General features: G+C 53.3%; 1 protein-coding gene across 8 annotated transcripts; it reads left to right on the plus strand.

The window, feature by feature from the left end:
- Positions 1-1,195: 1,195 nt before the first annotated feature.
- Positions 1,196-23,710, plus strand: TSKU (tsukushi, small leucine rich proteoglycan). 8 transcript variants are annotated; one of them, XM_069555194.1, is made up of 3 exons: positions 9,926-10,036; positions 21,186-22,215; positions 22,721-23,710. In XM_069555194.1, exons 2-3 carry the CDS (start codon positions 21,193-21,195, stop codon positions 22,730-22,732), a joined length of 1,035 nt encoding a protein of 344 aa, XP_069411295.1. In that variant the 5' UTR covers positions 9,926-10,036; positions 21,186-21,192; the 3' UTR covers positions 22,733-23,710. The 8 variants fall into 8 exon arrangements, with proteins under 8 accessions (XP_069411292.1, XP_069411295.1, XP_069411290.1 ...); XM_069555186.1 differs by adding an exon at positions 13,434-13,519 and having other exon boundaries at positions 9,955-10,036; positions 21,186-23,710; XM_069555188.1 differs by lacking the exon at positions 9,926-10,036 and adding exons at positions 10,177-10,325; positions 13,434-13,519 and having other exon boundaries at positions 21,186-23,710.
- Positions 23,711-26,283: the final 2,573 nt, after the last annotated feature.

The following is a 26,283-nucleotide window of genomic DNA, read 5'->3' on the forward strand; positions in this document are numbered from 1 at the left end:
ACCAGAACTCTCTGCTCAGCTGGCAGACCCAGAATGTAATGATCTGGAACCATCTGAAGAATGAATCTGGAACACTGCCATCTGCAGAAACCCTAAGCATGGTTCCTATTGTTCTAGACCAAAGTGAATGCCTCCAGATAGTCTAGAACTAGAGAGATTGGGAATCTAAGAAGGACATTCCCTGATGACTCAGAGCCCAAAGGAGTAGCTTCTAGCTGTGGCCCTGCTCTAACACGCTGTGTGACCCTGGACAAGTTCCCACCCTCTCTGAGCTTCAGTTTCCTCATCTGTAAAATCCAGACTTCGAAGGTAGTTCAGCCTGACTTGATTATAGAGAATTGCTCCTGAAGGATGTTTGTCCTCTCCCCCAGGGCCTAACGCTGGGTACTGATGCATGCCAGTCAAAGGTAGGGTTTGTCCTGAGTCCCGAGGAAAATAAGCCCCAAAGCACAGATAGTTTAAGTAAAATAATCCAACCAGGTCTCCCCGTGAAAAGCCCAGGACAGCTGTTTGGTTGCAAAGAAACTCAATCAGATTAGAGGGAGCAATATGTGCACACTCATAGTCACGTGCATGGTTTCACGGCTTAAAACCCACAGACTGGACTGGCAGGGACTCTTATCAGCACTTTATAAAAAATGAAACCAAAAATCAGAGAAAGGGCTTTATCAACTTGCTTGATATTGCAGCTGGGAAGCGGTGGAACTGAATATCCTTTGGTCCCACAAATCTGTATACTATAAGCCTATATGGACACTATATGGACACTATATGTCCATGATTCCAACATCCTCCGACTCTGTAACAGTTTCTGTCCCCAATGCTGGTTACTGTTCCTAACACTGTGGTGGTTCTTTTATGTTTCCAACATTCATTCAGTCAAAAAACGCATTCTTTTACAAATTCTCATGGAGTGTCTATGTTATGCCAGAGGCATAGCAACCACCACAGCGGAGTCCCTAGACTCACAGGGCTTACCATCTGGAGGCAGAGAGGAGAAGCATGAGCCCATTATGAGCCTGTGAGGTGAGAAGCGTGATGGAAGAGGCAGAGGATACTGCAGACCCTCTTAGAGCAGCTCAGAGAAGGCCTCCTGAAGAGCTGCCCAGCTAAGCTGCACACGGAGACAGCGGTGCACATTAACCAGAGTTCTAGTTCTAGAGAATGGGAGGTACAAAGTTTGGAACAGGGGTAGGGGCACCTTGGCCAAGGAACCAAAGGTGGTTGCTACGTCTGGAACATGAAGACACAGGAGAAATGTGAGGCAGGAGAGGTAAGCTGGGGTCAGATTACGCAGGATTCTTTATATCATGCTGCTGCTGCTGCTAAGTCGCTTCAGTCGTGTCCGACTCTGTGCGACCCCATAGACGGCAGCCCGCTAGGCTCCTCGGTCCCTGGGATTCTCCAGGCAAGAACACCGGAGTGGGTTGCCATTTCCTTCTCCAATACATGAAAATGAGAAGTGAAAGTGAAGTCGCTCAGTCATGCCCAACTCTTAGTGACCCCATGGACTGCAGCCTACCAGGCTCCTCCGTCCATAGGATTTTCCAGGCAAGAGTACTGGAGTGGGTTGCCATTTCCTTCTCCAGATTTTGTTTTTAATCAATAGATACACAGAAAGGAAGGAAGGGAGGGAAGGAGAGAGGAGAGAAAGGATAGGAAAAGAAAGAGAAAAATCTGAAAGCCTCTTCAAAGAACTTGTTTGCTTATGGATTAGAAAGATGATAAGGTTTTCTGAGAGTCAGTTTCTGTGGGGGTAGAATTCTGCAGCTCTGTTTGTCCTGGGATAGATGGTAATAAACTGAGCACACACTCCTTTGCACGCGATAACGTAATTATGTAATGCAAGCCTGATAACAAGTTCCCCAGAGTTCACTGGCCCTCAAGGACTAGACTAGCCAGAAAGGCTGCTGAATGGTGGTGTAGATGAGCCCTCTTCCCCTGTAGAGGGTGCTGTGACAGGGGGTCAAGGAGACAACAGTCCTCCGACTTTATCAGGGGGAAATGGCCCGGCAGATACGTTGTTGTTAGCGAGCTGTTCTTGCCCAGGTCAGCTGGTGACAAAGCCAGGCCTGGAATCCCATGTCCTGACCTCCAGTCCGAGGTTCTTTGCCTGCAGAGTGTGGTGGTAAGAGACAGTCTGTTTCTTGTCAGGAAGACTGGACAAAAGGGAAAGGTGGGGAGGGCCCAGATGATTGATAGGACTGACAGGCTAAAAAGAGAGAGAGACAGGGCCAGAGGAGGGAACGGGGAAGAGGGGAATGACGTGGGGGGATGGGGAGGGACGGAAGGTCTCTGGAAGCTTTGGCCCCAAGGATTGTCACCTTGGCCAACCCATAGGGCCCCATGCCCTGCAACTTGCTCTCCTTCTCTCAGAACTGTCCCTGGCCAGGCCCTCTCAGGTGCTGTAGCCCAACAGTACTCAACCACTTGTTCTATACTCTTCCCTCTGGCCTTTGCTCCCACAGGGGGAATGCCCTTAACTTGCTCCCTAATCCCATATTCCTGATGTCTCTAAACTCAGCAGGGTTCTCTCAAGCATCACCTTCCTGATGACATGTTTCCTCATTGCTCCGACTAGAGCCTGGCCCCTCTCTGTTTTGAATGCTCTGCACAGGTTTCTACCGGCATCCAAAACTCTTTAGGACCTCAGACACGTCTTTGGGACCCACTCCAAATGTGAGCTCCCGGAGCCCAGCGCCAGATCTGACATATGTCAGAGGTTCAAGAGGTGAAGACTTGTTAGATGGATGATGGGTGGATGGGTGGAGAGTAAAATCATTAGGAAAGATGAATGGAAGGATGGTCTGGGAGAAGAGGAAGCACGCAGTTGCAAAGAGGTTAAAGGAACTCTTAACTGGGAGTCTAGAAGCCTTGTTGTTCATTAGCTCTGTGACCTGGGACGAGTCACTCCACCTCTCTGGACCTCAGTCTCCCGCCTGTACCCTGACAGAGGTGACAGGGCACGATGCCTGATATCTGATCCCCAAGGGCCCTCCAGCTGCCTTGCTGGCTCCATGGTGGCAGATGCATCGCATTCTGTCTGAACACTCAGGTCCACTCAGCTCCTGGATACAGGGATGGGGGCCAAGGTTCTGGGGTCAGAAGAAGCCTGGAAGCCATGATACAAAAGGGCAGCACCTGAGGTGTGGACCCAGCCTCTTGGCAGGAGACCACCTCTGGCAGCAACTCAGGAAACAATTTGTTCCTGACCTGCTACCACCAACACCACCAAACAGCAATTTGGAGGCTGAGGACTTGGCAGACTTGACCCATAGCCATCTGCTCTTTGCAAGCCATGGTCTCCTTGCCCAGAGGATTAACCAGAGACCCAGGGCTCCAGTTGAGGGAGCCTCCTTCTCTACTGTGTCCCCTCTCTTCACTCAAGGTCAAAGCCACCTCCCATTTTTTTCTCTGCAGTGGGAGAAAAAACCATTGTACCTGCCAAGCTTCTTACACCTCCCACTGTGTTCTCCTAGGCCATGCAATCAGGCTCCTGCCTCAGTTTCCTTGTCCAGTTTTACATGTGTTTTTCTTATGAATTAATAAATCATAATATTAGTTACCCACAGTCATCCAATGCTCACTAGAGTCAGTCACTATTCTACACGGATTAATTCACTTAATGTTTGCAACAACCTTTGAGCTAGGGACTATTTTACAGATAAGAAAAATAAGGCAGAGAGAAGTTTTAAGAATTTGCCCAGTCTGAAGCTGGGATGCATACTAAGCAGTTTGGCTTCAAAATCTGTGCCTTGCTAGAATGAATGAATTAATGAGTAAATGAACAATCCTGTTCCTGACAGAGGTATCCTCACTGTACTATGGAAGCACAGAGGTAGGGCCTCCAATGGTAAAGTTAAGGGTTGGGAAGATCAGGGGAGGCTTCCTGGAGGAAGTGATCACCTGAGATGAATTTTGGATGATAAGAAAGAGACAGGGATAGGGCAAGGGGCACTTCCAAAGGTGGGGCAAAGACATGAAGGCAGCAAGGAACTGACAGAATGCAGAGAACCACAACAGCTAAAGATGCTAGGGTATCAAGTCGCAGCAAGAAGCAGGACTAGCAAGGGGGGCTGCACAGAGGCGCAAACCAAGTGCTTCCAGGCTCAAAGGAAAGAAACTGTGGGAAATGGAAATGTCTTTGTGGAGGAGGCAGCAGAGCTTGGAAGCTAGCGAAGACTGCAGCTGGTAGATAGGCTGAGAAAGTCATTCCAGGCAGGGGACAAAGTATGGAGGTGGGAGAGTGGGAGAGAAATATTTAGGGAAGCATCTGATTTGGCAGGAGGGGAGGAATGTTCGTCGTACAGTGACTGCTGAACACCGGCAAAGCCCATGCACCGAATCTGGCCCCATGGAGGAATGGCTGGAGTTGTTTTAAAGAGCCACTTGTAGGTTCTATCTGTGTGACCCTGGATGAGTCACTTCAGAGTCTCAGTTTCCACATCTGTAAGATGGAGGTGATACGAGACTATTCAAAATTTTTTCTAGGAGGTTTCAAAATGAGACTGTGAAAAGACATTATAAACCCTAAGGCACTCTGCCATGTCCCCCAATCCCTATACTGAGCCACCATAGGTGCTTTTAAAAAACACAATGTATGGAACTTCCCAGGTGGTCCAGTGGTCAAGAATCGCCTATCAATGCAGGGGACACAGGTTTAATTTCCTGCTCTGGGAAGACCCCACATGCCGCAGGGCCGCTAAGCCTGCACACCACAACTACTGAGCTGGTGCCCCGGAGCCGACGTGCCTGCGCTCTGCAACAAGAGAAGCCAGCATGATGAGAAGCCTGCACACCGCAAGGAAGAGTAGCCCCTGCTCTCCGCAACTAGAGAAAGCCCCTACTGCTGCTGCTGCTTCTGCTGCTAAGTCACTTCAGTCGTATCCGACTCTGTGCAGCCCACCAGGCTCCCCCATCCCTGGGATTCTCCAGGCAAGAGTACTAGATTGGGGTGCCATTGCCTTCTCCGAGAGAAAGCTCCTGCGCATCAAAGACCCAGCGCAGCCAAAAATTAAAAATAAATGAATGAATTCATTTTAAAAAACACAACATACAACAGACTAACCCAGAGCTACAGAATCAGGAGGTTGAACTGGCATTATTTTTCTTCCAGCTCTTCTTTTCCATTATTTCTTCACAAGGTCTTGGTGCTCCGTTGACTTTCGATCTGCCAGCTTCTGACAACTGCAAAGAAGAAAACACAGCAAGAAGAATAGCCAGAGATCCTGGAGCTTCACGGGCTTCTCTGGTCGCTTAGTTGGTAAAGAATCCACCTGCAACGCGGGAGACATGGGTTCGATCCCTAGGTTGGGAAGATCCCTTGGAGAAGAAAATGGCAGCTCACTCCAGTATTCTTGCCTGGAAAATCCCAAGGACAGAGGAGCCTGGTGTGCTGCAGTCCATGGGGTTGCAAAGAGTCGAACACAACTGAGCGACTAAGCACTAGGCACAGGAGCTTCATGGAAATATATTGGATTTGGATGGTTTTTCTGGTCAGGGCTTGACAGATTTGATAAAAGAGAAAAAAAGAAAGACCTTTTAGCATTCTCAAAATGTGGAAATAAGCAAGGTAGCCAAAGGGGCTAACGGGGCCTTTGATCTCTAATCTGGAGAGTTCTGAGAGAAAAGAGATCCTCAGCCAACACCCCAATTGAAGTATGTCTGGTCAAGAAAAATACACAAAACCCTACAACTTACAACATATTTATATATGTATTAATCCATTTGATCCACTCCATATCTCTGTAAGGTTGTTGTTCAGTTGCTCAGTCGTGTTTGACTCTTTGTGACCCCATGAACTGCAGCACGCCAGGCTTCCCTGTGCTTCACCATCTCCTGGAGATTGCTCAAACTCATGTCCATTGAGTCGGTGATGCCATCCAACCATCTCATCTTCTGTCATCCCTTTCTCCTCCTGCCTAGAGTCTTTTCTAATGAGTTGGCTCTTTGCATCAGGTGGCCAAAGTATCGAAGTTTCAACTTCAGCATCAGTCCTTCCAGTGAATATTCAGGGTTGATTTCCTTTAAGATTAATTGGTTTGATCTCCTTGAAGTCCAAGGGACTCTCAAGAGTTTTCTCCAACCACAGTTCAAAAGCATCAATTCTTCAGTGCTCAGCCTTCTTTATAGTCCAACTCTCACATCCATACATGACTACTAGAAAAACCATAGTTTTGACTTTGTTGGCAAAGTAATGTCTCTGCTTTTTAATACTCTGTCTAGGTTTGTCAAAGCTTTTCTTCTAAGGAGGAAGTATTTTAATTTCATAGCTGCAGTCACCTTCTGCAGTAATTTTGGAGCCTAAGAAAATAAAGTGTCATTATTTCCACTGTTTCCCCATCTATTTGCCATGAAGTGATGGGACTAGCTGCCGTGATCTTTGCTTTCTGAACGTTGAGTTTTAAGGCAGCTTTTTCACTCTCCTCTTTCACCCTCATCAAGAGGCACTTTAGTTCCTGTGAGGTATGGTTTCTTACTTATTCTCATCTTACAGGTTAGGAATCTAAGGCTCAGGGGGAAAGAGTGACTAGCCCAGGGTCAATAGGTAGCCGGGAACAGAGCAATGATTTCCACATGGGACTCTTAGGTGCCAAGGCCTCTCTACCATACCACATCCTGCTTCTTGTGTTGATTGTAAGGTAGTAGAAAGAACACTAGAGTCCTAAATATTGTTCCAGCTCTGCAGAAAACATACTGTGTAACCCAAGACAGATCTCTTACCCTCTCTGGGTCTCATCACTATCAATCTAGGGCAGTTGTTACAGGGATTAAATGATGTAATAACCGTAAAAGTATCCAGCACAGTCCCTGGCATGGGATAACAGACAAGACTGTTGCAGCAAAAACGGTAATGAGTGAACAGCCTTTTGTACATACCAGCCAAACAGAACTGCAAGAGTTAAAGAGTCTTGGTTATTCTTTAGCTGTTACTACTAACAAACACTTGTAGCTGGACTTGTCCTTCACAAAACTACTTACTCTCTGACTCTTTATAAATTATACTCTACAGCTGGCACTCTTCTCCCCCTATACTCCCTTGTAGGATTCTGCACCTCCAAAGGAAGAAGCTCACAGTCAATTACTTCAGGGACACCAGAGCAGATGGTTGAGCTACCTGATGCCAGCATTTGGCTGTAAACTTGCAGGGGAAAAAAATCATATACAAGACTTTGGTGAGGATATAAAATCTCTCCCTGTTCCCCATAGAAGCAGGGCACAGGTCTTGAGGCACTAGCCTGCTGTGTACTCCCCTTTGCCAGATGAAGCCATTTCTCTATTTCTTCCAAACTCTGCACACATTTTTATTCAGCCCTGGGTGACAGGGGGTCAAAATTTTGGCAACCATGTGACCACAAGAAGGGGAAGAGAATGGGGAAAGTGATAGTGCATATGTGCAAAGGGTATAGAAGGAGGGACCAAATTCACCAGGCATTGGGTTTCTGGAGGAGGGAAATTTGGACAGAGATTTGAAGAATTCAGAGGCCCTTCCTTCCCTTCCCTCTCTCCCTCTAGTTTCATGTGACTTAGAGGACTGGAGCTTGGGATGTGTAAAAGGGGAGTGACCAGAAGTGAAAAGCTAGGATCCAGGGGAGCATATTACACGGGCCTTGAAAATGAAGCCAAGGAGTTTGACTTTTGCCATTGTAAGATTTTAAAGGGGCAAGCATCCTGATCCATTTTGCAGATTTGCAGTTTAAAAAGGTCATTTTTACTGCAGCGAGAACAGCAGACAGGAGGAGGAGCCTGAAGGCCAAAGGACCATTGTGGGGGAAGGAGGGAGAGCTGGTGGAGATGCCCAATCCAAAGTCTCCAGAGGCCACCTCCCACTGAGAAAAGATCAAGCAAGGGAAATGATGAATGTAGCAGTACACTGAAACTGCCGCCAGCTGCCAGCCAAGGTGTGAAAGGTGGTTTGTTATGCTTCTGTTAAGTGAGAGGCCCTCTGTGGTTAGAGCCTGCAGACAAAGGACAGTGGGAGTTAGAGTTAGTGTTTATCTCCATTGTCAGATGCTGAGCAGGAGCCTCACCCCAGAACTCCACCTTAAGGGAGGGGAGGATGCAAGTTCTCCAGCACAAAGGTTGAGGGGGAGGGGTCCTTTGAAAGATGCTCCCTCTCCTCCCCCATGGCCAGCGGGTGAGCTAGATGAGCAGAGGGTCAAGTGACCATTCCCCTGGCTTCTCCCCTCCCAAGGCAGCTCATCTTTCCAGATTACACACACCATTCCTGATCAGAGACAACTTGGTTTACTAATAATGGTAATAATCCACAATGGCACTTCCTATCAGCTAGCCTAAAGCCTTACTAAGTTACTGTTTACTCCTCACAACAGCTCTATTAGAGCTGCAGAAACTCAGAGAGTAACTTCCCTAAAATAACCCAGAGCTGGTAAATGCCAGGGCTGGAACCTGAACCCTGTTCAAGCCGGGGGCCCTCACCAGGCACGAACTGGCAGGTCTCTCCCACCTCCAGGCCAGGAAGAAGTAGGAGCAGGAAGGTCTGACCCTTCTTGACGGCCCCAGGATGCACAGAGAACCACTAGGAGATGCACGGTTGAATGTCAACAGCATCCTTATTAAGCACGACTGTGAGGAGACTGGGTGCAAAGAGACAATTTCAAAGACAATGTGATGAGACGTCTGAGCTGGTGGCCTCCCAGGTCCAGAAGCTGGGATTCTAATGAGGGGAGGACAGTGAGAGGCAGAAAGGAGGGAGGGGAGCTTTCCCTGTCCCAGAATGGTAGGACTAGGCTCCCAGCCTTCTTCCTGCACCTCCCTAACTGCCAGGGGCCCCAGGCCTCGCCATCCCAGGGGAGCAGAGTCGCCACCAGCACCACCACCACCACGCAACCACACAGGCTAGTGCCAGTGAGGGCCTGCAAGAGCACTTTGTCCTCAGGGAAGCCGATTTGTTTTTGCTGCTCTGAGGCCCGGGGTAGTGGCCTCTACTCCTCCCTCCCCGCCGCCTTACTTGTCTCTCTCCTTCCCCAGGCAGACAAGCAGACACAGACTCAGAAGCCCAAGCAAATTTTTTTTAATTAAAAAAAAAAAAAAGTAATAAAAGGGACAAAAAGACTGGGTGTGCAAGTCTGGGCTACTGTAAAGGGAACACTGCCCAATCTCTACACAGTAGGAAAGCTCCTGGGAGGTCCAGGGTTCAAGGCCAAAACCTCCCCCAGTCCCCAGGCCATATACTTCTGGGGTGCCTGAAAACTAACACCTCCTTCAACCCCAGAGTGTCTGGGTGTGCAGGGAGACTCAAATTCAAGGCCCCCAACCAAACACACACACTCCTTGTAGGGAATGCATCCAATAGGCAATTTCTTCCCCCTAACTCTCAAGTGAAAAAGGTTTCTTGGATGCTTTTCTGCACTTTTCACCATAAGGAAGGGTGAGAGAAGATGGGCTGCAGAGGGAGGAATAGATTTAAACTGCTCCGTTTCCCTTCTTAGAAATCTAACCAGAAGTCGATGATTCCCTCCAGGAAAAGAAAAAAAAATATTCTGTTTCCCTCTCTCTCTCCTCTCTTGCCAGCTTTTCTGCCTAAGCCTGACTGTCTCTCTGTCGATTCGTCTTTCAGACACACACACACACACACACACACACACACACTCCGGCGACCTCCAGATGTTCCCCACCGTGCGGCCATCTGCTAAGGCTCAGGCGCTCCGGGGAAGCGGGAAGGAGCCCCGGGATGCAGAAAGCTAGGAGCAAGGCCGACTAGAGTGGGTGGGAGCTGCATGCGCACTTTTGAGACGCTCCCTAGGGTGGAACCCGGGCTAGGCACGGGCTCTGCCGGCGGGCGGGGGCGCGGAGTGGGGAGCGCTCCGGGAAAGGCCAGCACTTTAGCGACGCTCCCTAAGTCGCGGGCGGCCGGCCGGAGCCGCCACTGGGCGCCGGGCGGGCGGGGGAGCGCCCTACGGCGGGCGGGGGCCGGGGGGCGGGCCGCGCCGCGCCGAGAAAAGCGCCGGCCGGAGGGCCCGCGGCCGGGCCGCCTGGGTGAGCGTGCCGAGGCGGCTGCGGCGCAGGCTTCCAGGTGGGTACGGGTCTCCGGGCAGAGCGGGAGTTCGCGCTGCGGGCGGAGGACCGGAGGCCCCTACCCCAGCCTCGCCGCTCCATCCGGCGGGCGAGCCGCGCTGGCCGCAGGGGCGGGGCCGGGGCCCCTCAACTTTTCCCGGACCCAGGGCGTCGGCAGCGGCCGCGTGACGCGCGGGGCTCGGCTAGAGTGAGGAACCCGGACCTAGAAGGGGGGCTTCCAGGAGACAAAGGCTCTGACCCGGGGCCGTGGGCGTCGGCCGGCGCCTCTGGGGTCTTTGTGCGGACACGTGCGTTTGTGGGTCTTTGTGAATTTGATCCGGGGACATGCAACTGCCCGTGCCTTTGTGTGTCCGTGATTTGGGGAAGGGGGCAAGGACCCGGGATGGGGGCCCGCGTTTGCTTGTGGATGTGGGTGGGCGCATCGTTTTGTCCGCGTACGTGGTCTGTGCCTGTCGACGTGTCTGGGTTGGGTGTCCGCGGAGTATGTGCGCGCCGAGAGCCAGACACCGCCCCAACTCCTCGCTCCCCTCAGTCCACCCGGGCCGACTTAGCTTCAAACTTTTCTCTGCGTTCCTCCTCCCCGCTGCATCCCGGGCCGGGGGGCGAGGGGGCGCTGGCAGTCCTCCCTTCCTACACCTCAGGGGTCTTTAGAGCCGAGAGGGGATGGAATAGGATTGGTGGGTGGGGGGATCGGCAGCGCCTGAAGACCGATCCGAGCCAAGGCTGGGCAGAGCGTGCCGGACACCCCAGGCGAAGCGGCTGAGAGAAGAGAGGTAACAGCGGGTCCTGGCCCCCCGACTTGGGGGCTGAAGAGAGGAGAGGAACGGGCACCGGTGTGCCCCGCCCCACGCTTCTCGGAGAGAGTGTATGTGACCGAGAGAGACTTGTCTTTTCGGCGGAGAGGCCAGCCCCTGGGTACCCCCGTCCCTCTCCCCCTCCCCCTCCCCCCGCTCCTCCTCTTTGAGATCCGCACTCGGTTTGCATACCGCCCCTGGGGTGAGGGGGTTGAACCCTCCAATCCCAAAGGTGGAAAGGTGATGACGGCTCCCGGGACCTCCAGCTGGGCTGCTGGCAGTAGGAACCTTGCACACTCTAGTTTCAAATGGGACATCCACTGGCCCACAGTATGGCACTAGGCAAGTTGCTTAACCTTTCTGAGTCGCAGTCACCCTGTCCTGGATGGGGTGAAAACTGTCTGGCGAGGGAGAGCCTGCGGTGGGGATGAGCAGCGCAGCCAGGGCCGGCCAGAGTGCAGTGCCCACCCACACTTGCCTGGCGGAGGAGGTGACTCAGGAGCTTCTGATCCTCCTGCCTGCTCTACCCTTCGATAAGTCCAGACTTGCAGAGTTCAGGTCTGATCTGAGAGGGAGGGCTCAGGCTGCCGGGAGCCTGCTCTTTGATCCTGGGTGGCAAAGATAAACCCAACAACCCCCCTCCCTCCCCTACCCCTTGCCAGTCTTTAACCTAGAATTTTGCTAGGTCCTGCAGATGTGAAGGGTGGGTACAAGCCACTCACCTTGGAAGGAGGCAACTGTGGGCGCTTTCCTTTCCCTCTTTGGGCCTCAGTTTCCCTGCTGGAAAAGGGGTTGCTGACAGCCTCGTTCTTCCGTTCTTATTGTGGCTGACTGGTTGAGACCCTAGAACCTGGAAACACTTTGATATTTAACTTTCATTCTGAGTTGGCACTAATTTACACTTTTGAAGAGGGAGAGGGGAGATGGCTGTGAAGTTATGTAGAGATTAAGGCCTTCCTGGAGTCCCTGAAGTCCAGGAAGGCTGAAAGGCAGCACAATGGGGAAGTGGGGGGAATACACTGGGAAAAGAGGCAGAAAGTGCCTCCCCCCTAGGGAACTGTACTGCATGACTCTGTGTGTCCTGAAACAGCACAGGGGTGGTCAGCATTGTGGACTGCCAGATGCAAGATTGGGGAAGAAGGGATGGAATTCAACCTGAGGCTGGAAGGGATTGCAGGGGCCACAGATGAGGGCCTTGAATGCCATACCTAGGAGCGGAGATCTAGGCAGTGGAGAGCTGCTGGAGGGTTTTTTAAGCTGGCATGATAGGGTGGAGTTGGTAATTCTCAGAAACTGTCCTCTGGCTTGTGGGTGGTGCTGGAGCCTGGGAAGCCAGTCTGGAGGCTTGAGTGCTCCAGCCTCTTAGAATCAGAAGGAGATTTTCACTTGTTTCATTGCTTCCTAGCTCTGTGACCCTGGGCAAGTGACTACCTCTCTGATTCTCAGTCACCTCATCTTTCAAATGAGGATAGTAATTCTGGTCTCAGTAATTCTGACTGTTATGGATGTTAAATATGATGACAAACTACCTGTGCTAATACAATGAGAAGAAGTTTTTGGCCTGTATTACATCTGTGCAGACATCTGTTGAGCTGCACTAACAGTAGAAGACAGAGCCAGTATCTACTATGGGTCCTAAACCTTAGTTCACCACCTGGCAAAAGCCCTAAGTATCCTGCAAGCTTGGACCAACTGGTACCCTCCTAGCAGAGGGAAGCTTTTTGCTCAGGGCATTTCTCCCATCTGGCTTATCCACTTCACATGGCCAGGTCCACGCAGGAGTGGAGCTGGACCATCAGATTTGGAGGTAGCCACACATCACAAAGTGTGTTGAACCTTGACAGGGGTGGCCCAGGAGGAGAGTGACCTTTACTGGATGAAGGGTGAGTTAGACTGGGAAAACCTCACTGAGGAGGTGACTTTTGAATCCAATGAGTGAGAATTTGTATGGAGGACAAAGAAAAGGGTGTCTCTATCATCTTCACTGAAGTGCAAAGACGTGGAGCCCAAGGAGAAAGACAGGCCCTTAAACAGGCAAGCTCTCTTGGCAGGAGAGGTTTTAAAGCAGGAGTGGTGGTGGGGTCCTGATCTGTCTGGATGGCATTCTGGTGCCCAGCAAGGCTGGCAGTTGGAGGCAGAGGGCCAGGAATGAGGCTGTTGCAGCAGTCCTGGCCAGGAGGCCTCCTGAACCTGACCGGGGCAAGGCCAAAGGGAGAGGGAGGGGAAGACAGTGAGCCACCCACCCAGGGGTAGCTGCTAAGTCTCAGGTCCTCATTCTGTCACCGGTGACACACCTGCTTCAGCCTCCTTCAGCCTCTGCGATATTTCCACGCTCCCTTATCAACTCACTGGCAGAGCACGTGTAGCCCAAGTGAAGCCCCAGAGGGTGCACTGAGAATCCAGGAAGAGTCCGTGTTGGAGTCTTCTCTGTCCTCTGCCCCTGCCTTGCTTTCAGATCTGCTGGTGTCACTGCCCCTTTTTCTCTCCTGGTCTCTGAAATCACCCACTGGTCGGGGGGTGGGGCAGGAACCCACATGCAGTGAGCACCAGTGTGTGCCAGGCCTGGAGCTGAGTCTTCCCTTTACTTCATGTGATCATCAGGGACCTTGTGGGAAGAGCACCAGGTTTCTCACCAGGTTGCAGATGAAGACTTGGCAGGGAGAGGACACACACAGGCCTCCTAGCAGGTGAGGTTCGGTGGGGTGGAGCCCAGTGTGCCTGACTGCAAAAGCCATTTCCTCCACCCCATACTGCCTGCCCGTGTGCCTACACATGGCTCAGACCAAAGGGAACTTGCCAAGCTTCAGAATGGAGAAAATAGTATTGGGAGCCTTGTCCATCTCTCTGTAGATTTTTCTCCAGGGATGACGTCATGGAGGAGCGTAGGTACCGGGTGTCAGAACACCTGGATACTGAGTCCAGCCTCTGACCTCACTGGCTCTGTGACTCTGGGCAGATCACCGCACTTTTCTGGGTCTCTAGGCAGGTATACAGTAGATACCATGCCATCCAACCTGCTGATCTTGTAGCGTGACTGAGCAGATGAGAGTTGAGGAGGCAGTGGAAAGACTGAGAGGTGGCCTTTGGTGAGGCGGCAATATTCTAAACGCCTGGTGTATCTTCATATAGTACCTACTCTGTGCCAGGCCTAGCAATCAGCTTCCAAGACTGAAAAGTGAATCTAACCCCATGCCTGCCCACAGGAGCAGAGATAGGTAAATGTAATTATAGTCCAGCACAATCCACATGTGCCCATTTGTAAGTTGAGGCACAGCCATATAAGGAGCATTGGATTTGGTTTGAGACTGGTTCCTGTTCTGCCCCACTCAATGTCAGTCTTCTTGTCTGCAGAACAGGGACAGTAGTCCCTATGGTCAAGGGTGGTGGGGAGGCATAAACAAGCCACTGCTGTAGAAGTGCGTGGTGAGCTGATGTGTTTGCATAGATGTGTGGCATTAGTGGAGAAGGCAATGGCACCCCACTCCAGTACTCTTGCCTGGAAAATCCCATGGGAGAAGCTTGGTAGGCTGCAGTCCCTGGGGTCACTAAGAGTTGGACACGACTGAGCAACTTCACTTTCACTTTTCACTTTCATGCATTGGAGAAGGAAATGGCAACCCACTCCAGTGTTCTTGTCTGGAGAATCCCAGAGATGGGGTAGCCTGGTGGGCTGCCGTCTGTGGGATCGCACAGAGTTGGACACAACTGAAGCGACTTAGCAGCAGCAGCAGTGGCATTAGTGCCTCTTTTGGGAGAGACAACCCTCAAGGCTCCGGGAGTTTGGCCCTAGGCATTCTTTTTGCCTTGTGTTTCCAGAACTGACTTAAGCAGTTGGGGGCCAGGACACTGATGGAATTTCCACCTGGGGATTTCAGTGGCGTCAACTTGCGTACGGTCACGATGAAGGGTGGGACGTGACTCAGCACTGAGCAGCCAGTGGAGACAAACCCATCCTGGGTGGATGCTCAGCCCCGTGCCCAGCTCGTCCCTTTACAAGAGGCTCCCCCTTAAAGACGTGGTGAGGAGCTGGTGAATCTGTGGGCCAGAGATGCTGGGGTGCCGGTGACTGGGACCAGGAGGACACGAGCTGGAACCCCTAGCCCCAGATAGGCCTCAGAGGAGAAAGGAGATGGGGGCCTTGCCAGCAGACACCAGCGCAGTGACCACAGGCTGTTAGCACAAGTAGTCAAAGCCCTGCTGGGTGCCTGGCCCCTCTTAGGGCAGCTGGGAGGAGAGGGAAAGAACAACAAATAACATGGTCGTGGCTTTCAGAAAGCTTAATAAATCATCCCCGTCCTTGTCTACTATGCATTCAGTACTCAGCTTGTAGCAGTCACACCAAATGTTTCACTCGCTATCCCCTAATGCTTCCACCAACCCTGTGTTGTCACCCGTGTTGAGGACACTGAGCCTCAGCAAGGTTGAGACATGCCCGAGGCCAGTAGGTACAGAGCTGAATTCACAGCCAGCTCTGTGTCCTGCAGTTGACTGGGCCCTCCATTCATCCAGCAAGTTTGCCATGCCTGCCAGGCCTGGCTCCGGCCCCAGGTGGGGGAAGGGTTAACAGGTGAAGAAGGCAGGGTCATCGCCCCAAGATGCTTCACACTTCAAGTCAGGAAACAGGCAGGTCAATAAAGGCAGAGAATTTACCTAGTGTGTGTCTGAAGGTGTGTTGACAGTACGGAGCGGAGTGAGAGGCCCCGGGAAGCCAGGAGAGGAGGGGGAGTGGCCCAGGGGCCTGCGTGGACAGAACAGGCTTTGTTGCACTGGCAGGGCTGGGGCAGGCCTGGGGGATTCGGCTGTCCTGGCAGTGGTATGAGGCATCCAGACCCAGGTCCCAGGTTTCCTTGCCATCACAGTCCCTCTCTGGGCCTCAGTTACCGTGATCTCGGAGGGGCCTTCCAGCTCTTCCAGCCCTGGAATCCTCTTGAGTTTGGGGAAGTGTGCGCTAAGGCTGAGACTTGTTCTGAGGCCACCAACATAGGTTCACATCAAGATGGAACTTTCAACCCAAAGAGGGAGGACCATGCGGGCAGATCTGCACAAAGGTGCAGATACCTGTGTGCCAGAGAGAACTTGGTTTCTGTAGATAAAGTGGAAGTCAGGAGGTTTCCAAGAAGGGGCATGATCTAGCCAGAGCTGCTTGAGAGGCTCTCCTAGCAGGGTCTGGGGTGTTGCAGTGGGGAGACCTGCCTGGGGACCTCTTAGGGTCCCACCACTGACACTGTAACTTTCCTTAGAGTCCCGATGGACCCATCAAGGAATCACTCATGGCCCCTGCCCAGCGGACCTCATGCCGCTAAGCCTTTGTCCAGCTGCCCTTATGTTCTGTAACTTGGATCATCAGATTACTTTGATCTGCAGGTTAGGGTTTGGAGAGTAAGTGAAGTATCCTCTATTCGCCTTCCATGGTGAATACCTGCCTGCCTTTCCTTGTCGAGTGTAGATCACAGGGTCTCGAGAGAAGGAAGGAGGCAGAATAAGTTCCACAAGACAAGAAAACTGAGGCTCCAAGAAAGAAAACTCTTAAAGTTCACACAGTTAGTAGCAGGGCTGGGACTAGAGTCCTGGTCTCCTGGATCTAAGGCAGGTGCTAGTGATCTTGATACGAGTTGGTCTCCTGTCCCCGTTGCTGGTTTGTAAGCCTCATGGGGACAGAGGCCCTGGGATCTCCTGCCCTGACCCCAGCATGCACCTCACAGGGCCTAACAGACTGCCTTGCCCTCTGCAATTTAGTGCTGTGGTTGATTGTGTCTGCAGTGGATATGGGTAGAGGTGGAATGAAAAGACACAGTCTTTCAATTATATGGCTTCCACCCCCTTGGGGCCCCATTTCTCTATAGGGATGTTGGTCTTCTGAGTCTCATCTTCACAGCCATCTTCTCTGCGGCTAATGGAACCATCATTAGTATCCCAGAATCACAGCTGAAGGAACTGGTCCAGAGAGGTTGTGACTTGCTCAGTTCTACTGCAAGTTGATGTCGAGAGTCTTCTCAGTCCCTATGCAGGCCTTTCCTCTCCGTATGAGCTGAGGCTAGCGGTTTTTGTGAAGAGGAACTCACATTAGTCATCCCTTCCCAGGCCCAGCAGCCCTATTGAGAAACAGCATAGCTTGGCTTCCCAGGAAGAACTGCTTTCCTGGAGGGCAGTAGTAAGACCTTTGTCATGTTTGATAGTGTCTGCTGGAGGAAGAGAAATCCCCACCCCAGCCACTCCCTGTCTGTGGAGGAGGGCAGGGGAGCCCCCACTGTACCCTCCCCCGTGCGGAGGTACCTCCCCCACAAGTACATTTCATCCCCTTGACAGGCCTGTGAGATGGCTATTAACACCTGTATTTGACACATGAGGAGGCTGAGGCTTGGAGATTGTGGCTAGCCAAGGTCAGAGAAAGCAGAGATGGCCATGAGTCTTCATTACTCAGTCTGTTATATATATATATATATATAGTTATTATGAGAGGAAATAAGAGGGGGGAAAGGAGATTAAGACATAGTGAAACCACCCAAAGTTCTGCCATCTAAAGGAAGACCGTTAACGGGTTGACAGATTTTCTTCTAGACTTTCTAAAATTATGATTTAGGGTTGTTTTTTTTTTTCTTTAATGTATAGTTTTCTTAGCATGCACTTTACCCTCATGATCCTTAGCATTATGGCATCAGCCCCCTCCTACATGAGGCTGCAGACTCTTCTGAGCACTATTTTTACTGACTCCATAAGATCCCTAGGAGAGTTCCACAGGCATCTTGAGGGGACTGGGAAGTGCTGGGCCTGGAGTCAGAAGGGCAGAGCCTGAGCATCCGCTGCTGTCACCTCACTGAGACCCAGGGACAAGATGAGGGATCTCAGCTTTCTCATCTAGAAAGTGAGGGATTACACGCCCTGCTCTGCAGCCCTCACAGCTCAAATAAGCAAAAGTCTTTTGGAAAATATCAAGGGCTGTGCCCTTGGCAGGGGTTTTCCTTATCTTCCCTCAGTTTCCTCCTGGGAAAGTTCTGCCCTGCCTTTGGCTCCTGGGCCTTTTGCTCCAAGCAGCAAAACCAGACCTCAGCATCTCTGAGTCACTCACACAAAGAAACTCCTCCTTACGTTACCCAAAAGGGGACATGACCTCTGAGCAGAGCAGGGGTGCCAACCCTCAAAGACCACTAGCCCACGTCTCTACCTTTACCCCCTGCTGGCTCCAAAGTTGAGAGACCTTCCATAAATTTCTCTTTTCTTTTTTTCTTCTCCCAGGAAAAGATAAGGAAAACCCCTACCAAGGGCACAGCCCTTGATATTTTCCAAAAGACCTTTGCTTATTTGACCTTGTGAGGGCTGCAGAGCAGGGCGTGTAATCCCTCACTTTCCAGATGAGAAAGCTGAGATCCTTCATCTTGTCCCTGGGTCCCCAGTGAGGTGATAGCAGCTGATCCTCAGGCTCTGACCTTCTGATTCCAGGCCCAGGGCTTCCCAGTCCCAGCCGTGTGGGACAACCCTGAGAGACCTCTGGGCTCTGCTGTGACCTCAGGAACACCCAAGAGCCACTGAGTCTTAGGAAGCTGGGCACTGACGGTCACAGCGGCCAACAGGAGCTGGAGCCTGGCCGTGGGACCCTGGACGCTTAGCTCTTTCCCCAGCAACACACAGAAGTGCATGTTCCACCTGAACCTAGCCAGTTACAAGGCTACAAAGGCCTGAGTTCACATGCTGGTCTCTGGCACCTGGCACCTTCCTTTGCCATCCTCAGTTTCCTCCACTGTAACACGGACATAAGACTGACCTCCTGGAGTGACCGAGAATGACCTAAGGGGACATGTGACTGGCACGTAGTGAGGACAGGCTAAGTTACTGTCAGCACTTTCCACTCAATGTCCAGGCCTGGCCCAGAACAGGGGCCCACGGAGAGGTGTCCACAGTGCAGGCTCAGCAGGGACCTTGTCGGGGTGTCCTGGGAGCATCACAAGCAGTTTTCCAGGCGGGTCTCCATCCACACTCCTGCTCCTCTGTGGCCCGGTGACGACCACCCAGCACATGTGCACAGCGCCTCACAGTTTGCATTGCACTGTGTGTGACTTGCATCAGTGTGTATGCGGCGGGCAGAAATGACTGCCTTGTGGTACAGAGGACAAAGCCGAGGGCTGGAGAGGCCCCTCGTGGCGGGGGAGGCGGGGTAGGGGAGCCCTGCCTGAGCTGAGTTACATAAGCAGGAGCTCATGAGGGGCCGTTTGGCACTTGAGAGGCACATTGTATAATCACCTTTGGGAATGAAGGGTAATCTTAGGCCTTTTTGTGTGCATTTGGTGTTTGTTTAAACCCCAGGAAGGGGTGGGTGTGAGCAGATCAACTTAGCAGGGAAGGTGAGGCCCTAGGTAGTAATGAACTCCTGCTGTGAGAAGCTCACCCGCGGAACAAAAGGGGTGTGAAGCAACTTAATATTTTCCTTTTGGTTCCAGACATTGGAACACTCTGTCCAGCCTCAATTGGGACCGAGCCCAGGATGCACCTGGGCTGGGTTTAATCCTCAAATTGGACTCTACGAAAGAAAGGGGTGGGAGAGGAGGGGCCTGCAGAGGGAGGCCCAGGGAGAAGAGCCTAAGTGCAGATCAAGCGGCTGCCCCTTTAAAGTTTCATGTAGAACTGGTAATGCGATCCTGCTGCTCCCCCATCCACCCTCCCTAAAGGCCAGGGGGAGGAAGGTGGGGGGGGCGGTGGGGCAGGGGTGCAGAGCGGGGAGCTGGGCCACTCCAGCTGAAGGATCTGCTGGCGTGAGGCTCGGTGTCTTCTGTCTCTGGGCTGAGTAGCTGCTCTTCTAGGGGGAGAGGGTGATCGCAGACTGTCCAGTTAGAAGCTTTCTTTCACTGCTCAGCCTTCTCTCTCACCCTCCAGGAGCTACAGATGTGTGTGGGGATGAGTATTGAAGGTGGCAGTGTACAGGTGGTGCTTGGCATCAATGGCAGCTGCTGTTACAGTTATCCAGGGAGAGACGATGAAGCCAGGGGAGGGGCAGTGGCTTGCATTGTAGCCCCCGTCGGTGGGAAGAGGCCCTCTTGGATCGCATCTCTCCTGCCAGTCCTGGAGGCAGCAGAGGAAAGTAGAATTAGGACTGAGCAGGCCTGGGTTCTAATCCTGCCCTGCTTTTTACGAATGGGTTTTGGGTAAAACCCTTTTTGTCTCTGAGCCTCTATTTCTTTATCTGTATAATAGGGGGCACAGCCCAGCTGCCTGCCGTGGGTTAAAGGAAGGGCCAGAAAAGTGTAATCACTCTAACAGCTTGGGGGTCAAGGTGGGCAAGGGGAAGGGACTCAGCAGAGTGGTCCCCAGGGCCCATCTGGAAGTCTAGACGCAGGGTCCCCTGTTGGAATGAAGGATCTTGTCCCTAGAGGCCAGGCCAGGGGAGAGGGCTTATGACTGTGAACCCAGCCATCGTTACCCACAAAAGGAGTGAGGAGGGGACAGTCGCAGCAGGCCCCCCTTGCAGGAGAGGCCTCGGTCTGGGAAGCTGGAGCAGGGGTCTCAGGCACAGCTCAGCACGACAGTGAGCCAGGCCCTTTGAGCGCCGTTCAGATCCGCTCCCACTCACGCGTGGCCGTGCATGGCTTTCTGAACCTGAGTCAGTTCCCTCTTCGTGAAGTGCTGACAAGATTGCTGCTGTGTGGCTTCTGTGGCTGTGAGGGCTGAGTGAGGCTGTGCGGGGAGCCGGCGAGCACAGCACCAAGCCCGCAGCACAGGCTCCACAGAGGTGTGGGGAGCACTCCCCAAAAGCACCTGCCCTTCACATCCCACGGCAGGACAGTGAACACGCATGGAAGACTCAGGCTCCCACCTTCACCCCAGAATAGGCCCACTGTCACCTGCCAGTCTTATTCAAGAAAGGGTTCGCACACTTGCAGTTTAAAACCCAGCCATCTAGCCTAACTCGCCATATCATACAGATGGGGAGACTGAGGCCAGAGAGGAACAGGGACTAGGAATTATTTGAGGAAGGGGTATTCAGGGAAAGCGTCTAGGGGCACTGAGGGGCATGTGGCTATTTTCAGCTGTGCCTACACTCATTGGCTGGTGTCTTCCAGGGTGGGCGAGAATCATCTGGAATGGGGTGTGTGCGTGCATGCTTATAGTCAGTTCAGTTGTGTCCGATTCCTTGTGACACTTTGGACTGTAACCCTCCAGGCTCCTCTGTCCATGGGATTCTCCAGGCAAGAATAGTGGAGTTGGTTGCCATGCCCTTCTCCAGGGGATTCCCCACCCAGGGATTGCTCCTGAATCTCTTACGTCTCCTGCATTAACAGGCAGGTTCTTCACCACTAATGCTGCCTGGGAAGCCCCTGGAACGGGGTACCCACTGCTGACCCTCACCTGTGGCTCTCTTTCCAGCCCCACCATGCCGTGGCCCCTGCTGCCGCTCCTGCTGCTGCTGCTGCTGCTGCTGGCTGTGAGCGGGGCCCAGACCACCCGGCCCTGCTTCCCCGGGTGCCAGTGCGAGGTGGAGACCTTCGGCCTCTTTGACAGCTTCAGCCTGACACGGGTGGATTGCAGCGGCCTGGGCCCCCATATCGTGCCCGTGCCCATCCCCCTGGACACAGCCCACCTGGACCTGTCCTCAAATCGGCTGGAGACGGTGAACGAGTCCGTGTTGGCAGGGCCGGGCTACACCACGCTGTCTGGCCTGGATCTCAGCCACAACCTGCTCACCAGCCTCTCGCCCACGGCCTTCTCCCGCCTCCGCTACCTGGAGTCGCTCGACCTCAGCCACAACGGCCTGGCCGCCCTGCCCGCCGAGAGCTTCACCAGCTCACCCCTGAGCGACGTGAACCTGAGCCACAACCGGCTCCGCGAGGTCTCCGTGTCTGCCTTCGCCACCCACAGCCAGGGCAGGGCGCTGCACCTGGACCTCTCCCACAACCTCCTCCATCGCCTGCTGCCCCATTCCTCGCAGGCTGGCCGGCCAGCGCCCACCATTCAGAGCCTCAACCTGGCCTGGAACCGGCTCCGCTCTGTGCCCGACCTCCAGGGCCTGCCCCTGCGCTACCTGAGCCTGGATGGGAACCCGCTGGCAGCCATCAGCCCCGGCACCTTTGAGGGGTTGGCGGGCCTCACTCACCTGTCGCTGGGCAGCCTGCAGGGTCTCCCCAGGCTGGCGCCCCACGGCTTCCACGAGCTGCAGGGCCTGCAGGTCCTGGACTTGTCCAGCAACCCCAGGCTCCAGTGGGCAGGGCCTGAGGTGTTCTCAGGCCTGGGCTCCCTGCAGGAGCTGGACCTGTCGGGCACGGGCCTGGTGCCCCTGCCCGAGAAGCTGCTCGTCCACCTCCCTGCACTGCAGAGCATCAGCGTGGGCCAGGGCGTGCAGTGCCGGCGCCTGGTGCGGGAGGGCACCTACCCACGGCAGCCTGGCTTCACCCCCAAGGTGGCCCTGCACTGCATAGACACCCAGGAGTTAGGTGCCAGGGGCTCCAATACCTTGTGACGAATAGTGTGGCCTGGGGCCGTGTAACAGACTGTGCCCTGGGTTTCCTCAGGTCCTGGGTAATTTATATTCTAATGTGCCAATGCCCATAGGGACTCTCCATTCCTGTGTGGCAGCATCATTGAAAGAGAGGCTTTTTTTTTAAAAAAAAAAAAAGAGGCTTTGAACCTGGGACCCACACCCAGGAGGAAAGTTTTGCCCGTCTGTCTATGTTGCTCCCCAGACCATAAGCGGAGGGTCTTTGATGCCAAACCAGACAGCAGCCCCCTGCTGTCCTTCCCCACTTGTCCCCAAAGTGCCTTCCCTGAGGCCTGGACCAACCTGACCTGTGACAGGAGAGGGGCGGGAGGGAGGTCCAGCCCCTCGGACGTGGGTTCTTCTATGACATAAATCTCTCTCTGTTCTGGCCATGTGAGGCCTACCTCATTCTTTTTTATTCCCCTAGAACTCTGGATAGGACTTCAGTTATAGAAAGGATGGGAGAAAAATGTCAAGCTCACTTCCTCACGTGACAGATGGGGAAACTGAGGCCTAGAGAAGGAAAGATGGTGTTCAGAGGTCTTCCAGCAGCAGAGGCGTGAGTGAATCAGTGTCTTGCCTGCCTGCCCACAGGGCCCATTTGCGCTTTTCTCTCTTCTCTAAATCATGTCCCCCCTCCCCTTTCTGGGCTCCCCCTTGTTTCCAAGACTCACATCCTCCGATTTGCGCCCTTTCCCTGTCATCCCCGGGAGGGCAGGCCAGGGCCTCGAGGGTGGCGCTCTGGGTCCAGTAACTAGCTGTGGCACAGGCTAAGTCAGTTCACCTCGGAGCCTCTGGAAGCCTCAGGGGTGCCAGTCCCAGTTTCCCACTCGGGTGGCATCCCCCAGCATCCAGAACGGAAATGTGCTCCTTGACCCCTGAGGTCCTGCCTCTAGCTGGTTCCCCAGGAGCTGATGCAGTCCTGGAGCCCCACCAGCTCCAAGGGGCCTCCTGGATCAGCCCCTACTGGCCTTGTGCCCGACAGCCCAGCTCAGCCTACTGCGAACGCAGCCAAGGAGGCAGGGTAGCCCCCACCCATGTTTATGCTTCCCCACCAGGGTGGCATCTCAGCTTCCCAGCCCTGGGCTCTTTCCTTAGTATCAGTTTCATAAAAGTTGTTGCCTTTTTAATGGACTATCACTTAGCACCACCCCCACCCCCCATCCAGGTCCCTGCTGGCAGGGGATTGGAAATATGTCATTTTTAAAGAAGGAGGACATTGCATTTGTTCACTTTTGTAACACTGTGTCCTGGGGATGAGCTGGGAGAAGAGGCGTTGGGTAGAAGTCAAGCCGTACGTCGCCATGTGGGCATCCGTGGGGCCGGTCCCTCAGAGACGCCCACAGGACAATGAGAGCTCTGTCCTCCCCCACGAGCCACACCCAACACCTTGGTTTAATAAACACTACAAAGAGTCTTCCTCTTGCCATCATTTGACCAGCATCCATTGACATTCCCCAGATGGGTCTCTGGGGCCACAAGGATGAATCAAGCCAAGCTTGTTCCCTCTGAAAAGCCCAATAACCTCCTAGGATTAGGGGAGTGAGGGAGGGAGTTCCTTGGGGTGGAACCTTTCAGTGCAACTTACCCTCTGTCTACCTTCCTTACCTCCTCTCTCCCTGCCTCCCCAGCCCCAGCTGTCAGGCCCTAGCATGCCTCTGCCTTTGCTCAGGGTGTTACTCTGGGACCAGGCCCTTGCCACCCCACCCCAGCTTCTCTGCTCCTTCCCGGTCTAATAGACCCAGTTTCTGCCTCGTCTCCTTAGAAGCTTTCCCCAAGGTCTCCACCACCCCTCCCGCCACCTCCCTCTAAGCTCCAGCAGTCTGTGTTCCTTCTTGGCGTCTGAATGCTGTGGTACCCTCTCCTGCTCACACACACGTCCTGTGACAGGGAACCCACTTCCAGCTCATCTGAATGGCACTGCTGTCAGCAAGTTCTTCTGACTGGCCAAGATCTGCAGCAATGTATCTGTAACGGTCGCCGCCACCACCAAGCTCGCCCTGTCTGTTCTGGGAGTCAAGTTCCTGGGACGGGAGGGGACAGGGCACACAGAAGAGCAGCACCGGGAGCTGCGCAGGCCCTGGGGTGGGGTCAGGGAGGCTTCCTGGAGGAGGCTCACCCGTGGAGTCACGAACAAGCGGACCTGGACGGGGCTGGCTCTCAGGAAGGGCCGTCAGTGAGCAGTGGCACAGACTCCCTGGACATTCACGCTGTGTGTGTGGTTGGGGTGCTTGCCCATCACGAGGCTTAAGCCCCCAGGGCTTGGACTCCCTGAGCCAGAGGCTGGCCACCACCAACATGGGAAAGGCCTGAAGCGAGGGGGACAGGAAAGGATCCGAGTGAGATTGCAGCCTTCACAGTCCTGACTGGTACTTCATCCTCCCACATTCCTTGGGGCAGGAAAGACCTCAAATACAAGGGTGGAGGGAGGGATCCCTAAGACTTTCACCCCGTGGGTCTTAAAAGCCCCATTTGAAGAAAGCGTCCTTGGGGGAGGGCTATGGAACATAGGGGTCTTATAGTTAGTGGCGCTGAAATTGGAGGAAAGGTAGCCGGGGCTCCTGCAAGTCACCTGGCCCTGAGCTGCAGCTTCTACATCTGCAAAATGGGGCGGGGAGGGAAGCGCCGGCAGGAGGGTGGGCTCCTCCTTCCCAGTGGGGGCATCTCCTTGCACACCTCCAGCGCCTGCGTGGCCTCACAGAACCAGGCGTTCCCGCGACCCCTCCGGTGGCGCTCAGCCCGCAGCGCCACCTCGTGGTCGCGCATGGCCAGGCACCCCAGATCCGAGGGGTCGCCAAGCGAGGCGTAGAGCCGCTGGAGGCCAAAGTAGCCCAGTGCAGTTTGCGCAGTCATCCCTACTGCCGTCATCCCGCCACGCCCAGCTCTCTTGGAATCCTGGGGCAGAGAACGAGGTCATTGGAACCTTACAGAGTCATAGAGATTAGTGCAAACATTCTGTTTTGGAGTTCCCCAAAAAGGGTTAAAACTGTGTGATTTCGGCCAAGTCTCTTTTCTTCTCTGAGCCTGGAAAATGGGGATGAAAATATCTCCCTGCACAGGACTGTATGAAGAGGAAAGGAAGTAACATTTGTAAACAATCAGGTGCAGTGCCTGGCAGAAAATACAGACTCCAGAAATGCTTGTTTTCTCATTCAACCATAGATTGTAGAACCACGTGGTCGTAGACTCATATTTTGATATCTGATTTAGAACTGAAGGATTTCATAAAGCTTTAGGATGGTAGACCTGCAGAGCCATAGTGTGGCCCACGGGACCTTTGCTCTGTGCACCTAGGCAGAATAGACCCTCAACACACATGCCAGCTGAGTTGCAGAGGTGGGGAAACAGCTGAGCACAGTTTGTCATCATAGCACAGGCCACAAACATTTCACTGCACTTCATTAATAATTCAGTTGTGATTTACTGGGCACGCGTCCTGGGACATGGTGTACATGCGATCCTTTCCTCCTCATAACTGCCCTGGGCCTTACTGTCACCATACGCAGCTGAGGAAACTATCCTGTTCCTGGCTTCATCTGTCAGATGGTGAGTCTGGCATTCCTGGCTGTCCCCCCTCAGTGTCCAGGTCAACTGTGCAGGTCACACGTGTCAGAGAGGGCAGAGGTGTTCTGAGAAACCAATAAACACTAGGACTCCATTTTTTTTTCTGCTAGAAGAAAAAGAGGGGGTGGAGTTATGCAACTCTAAGTATCTCCAATCAGACCATGGACTCTAGAGCGTGAAAATGTTAGTCACTCCAACTCTTTGCAACCCCATGGACTGTAGCCCACCAGCCTCCTATGTCCATGGGATTCTCTAGGCAAGAATACTGGAGTGGGTAGCCATGCTCTTCTCCAGGGAATCTTCCCGACCTAGATATTGAACTTGGGTCTCCTGCACTGTAGAGCATGAAAAGCAAAAGATAAAATCCTTCCCCTCCTGGCCCCATTTTACAGATAGAAAATGGAGGCTCAGAGAGGAGCAGCCCAA

Source organism: Ovis canadensis, chromosome 15 (assembly GCF_042477335.2).
Source record: "Ovis canadensis isolate MfBH-ARS-UI-01 breed Bighorn chromosome 15, ARS-UI_OviCan_v2, whole genome shotgun sequence".
Lineage (NCBI taxonomy): Eukaryota > Metazoa > Chordata > Mammalia > Artiodactyla > Bovidae > Ovis > Ovis canadensis.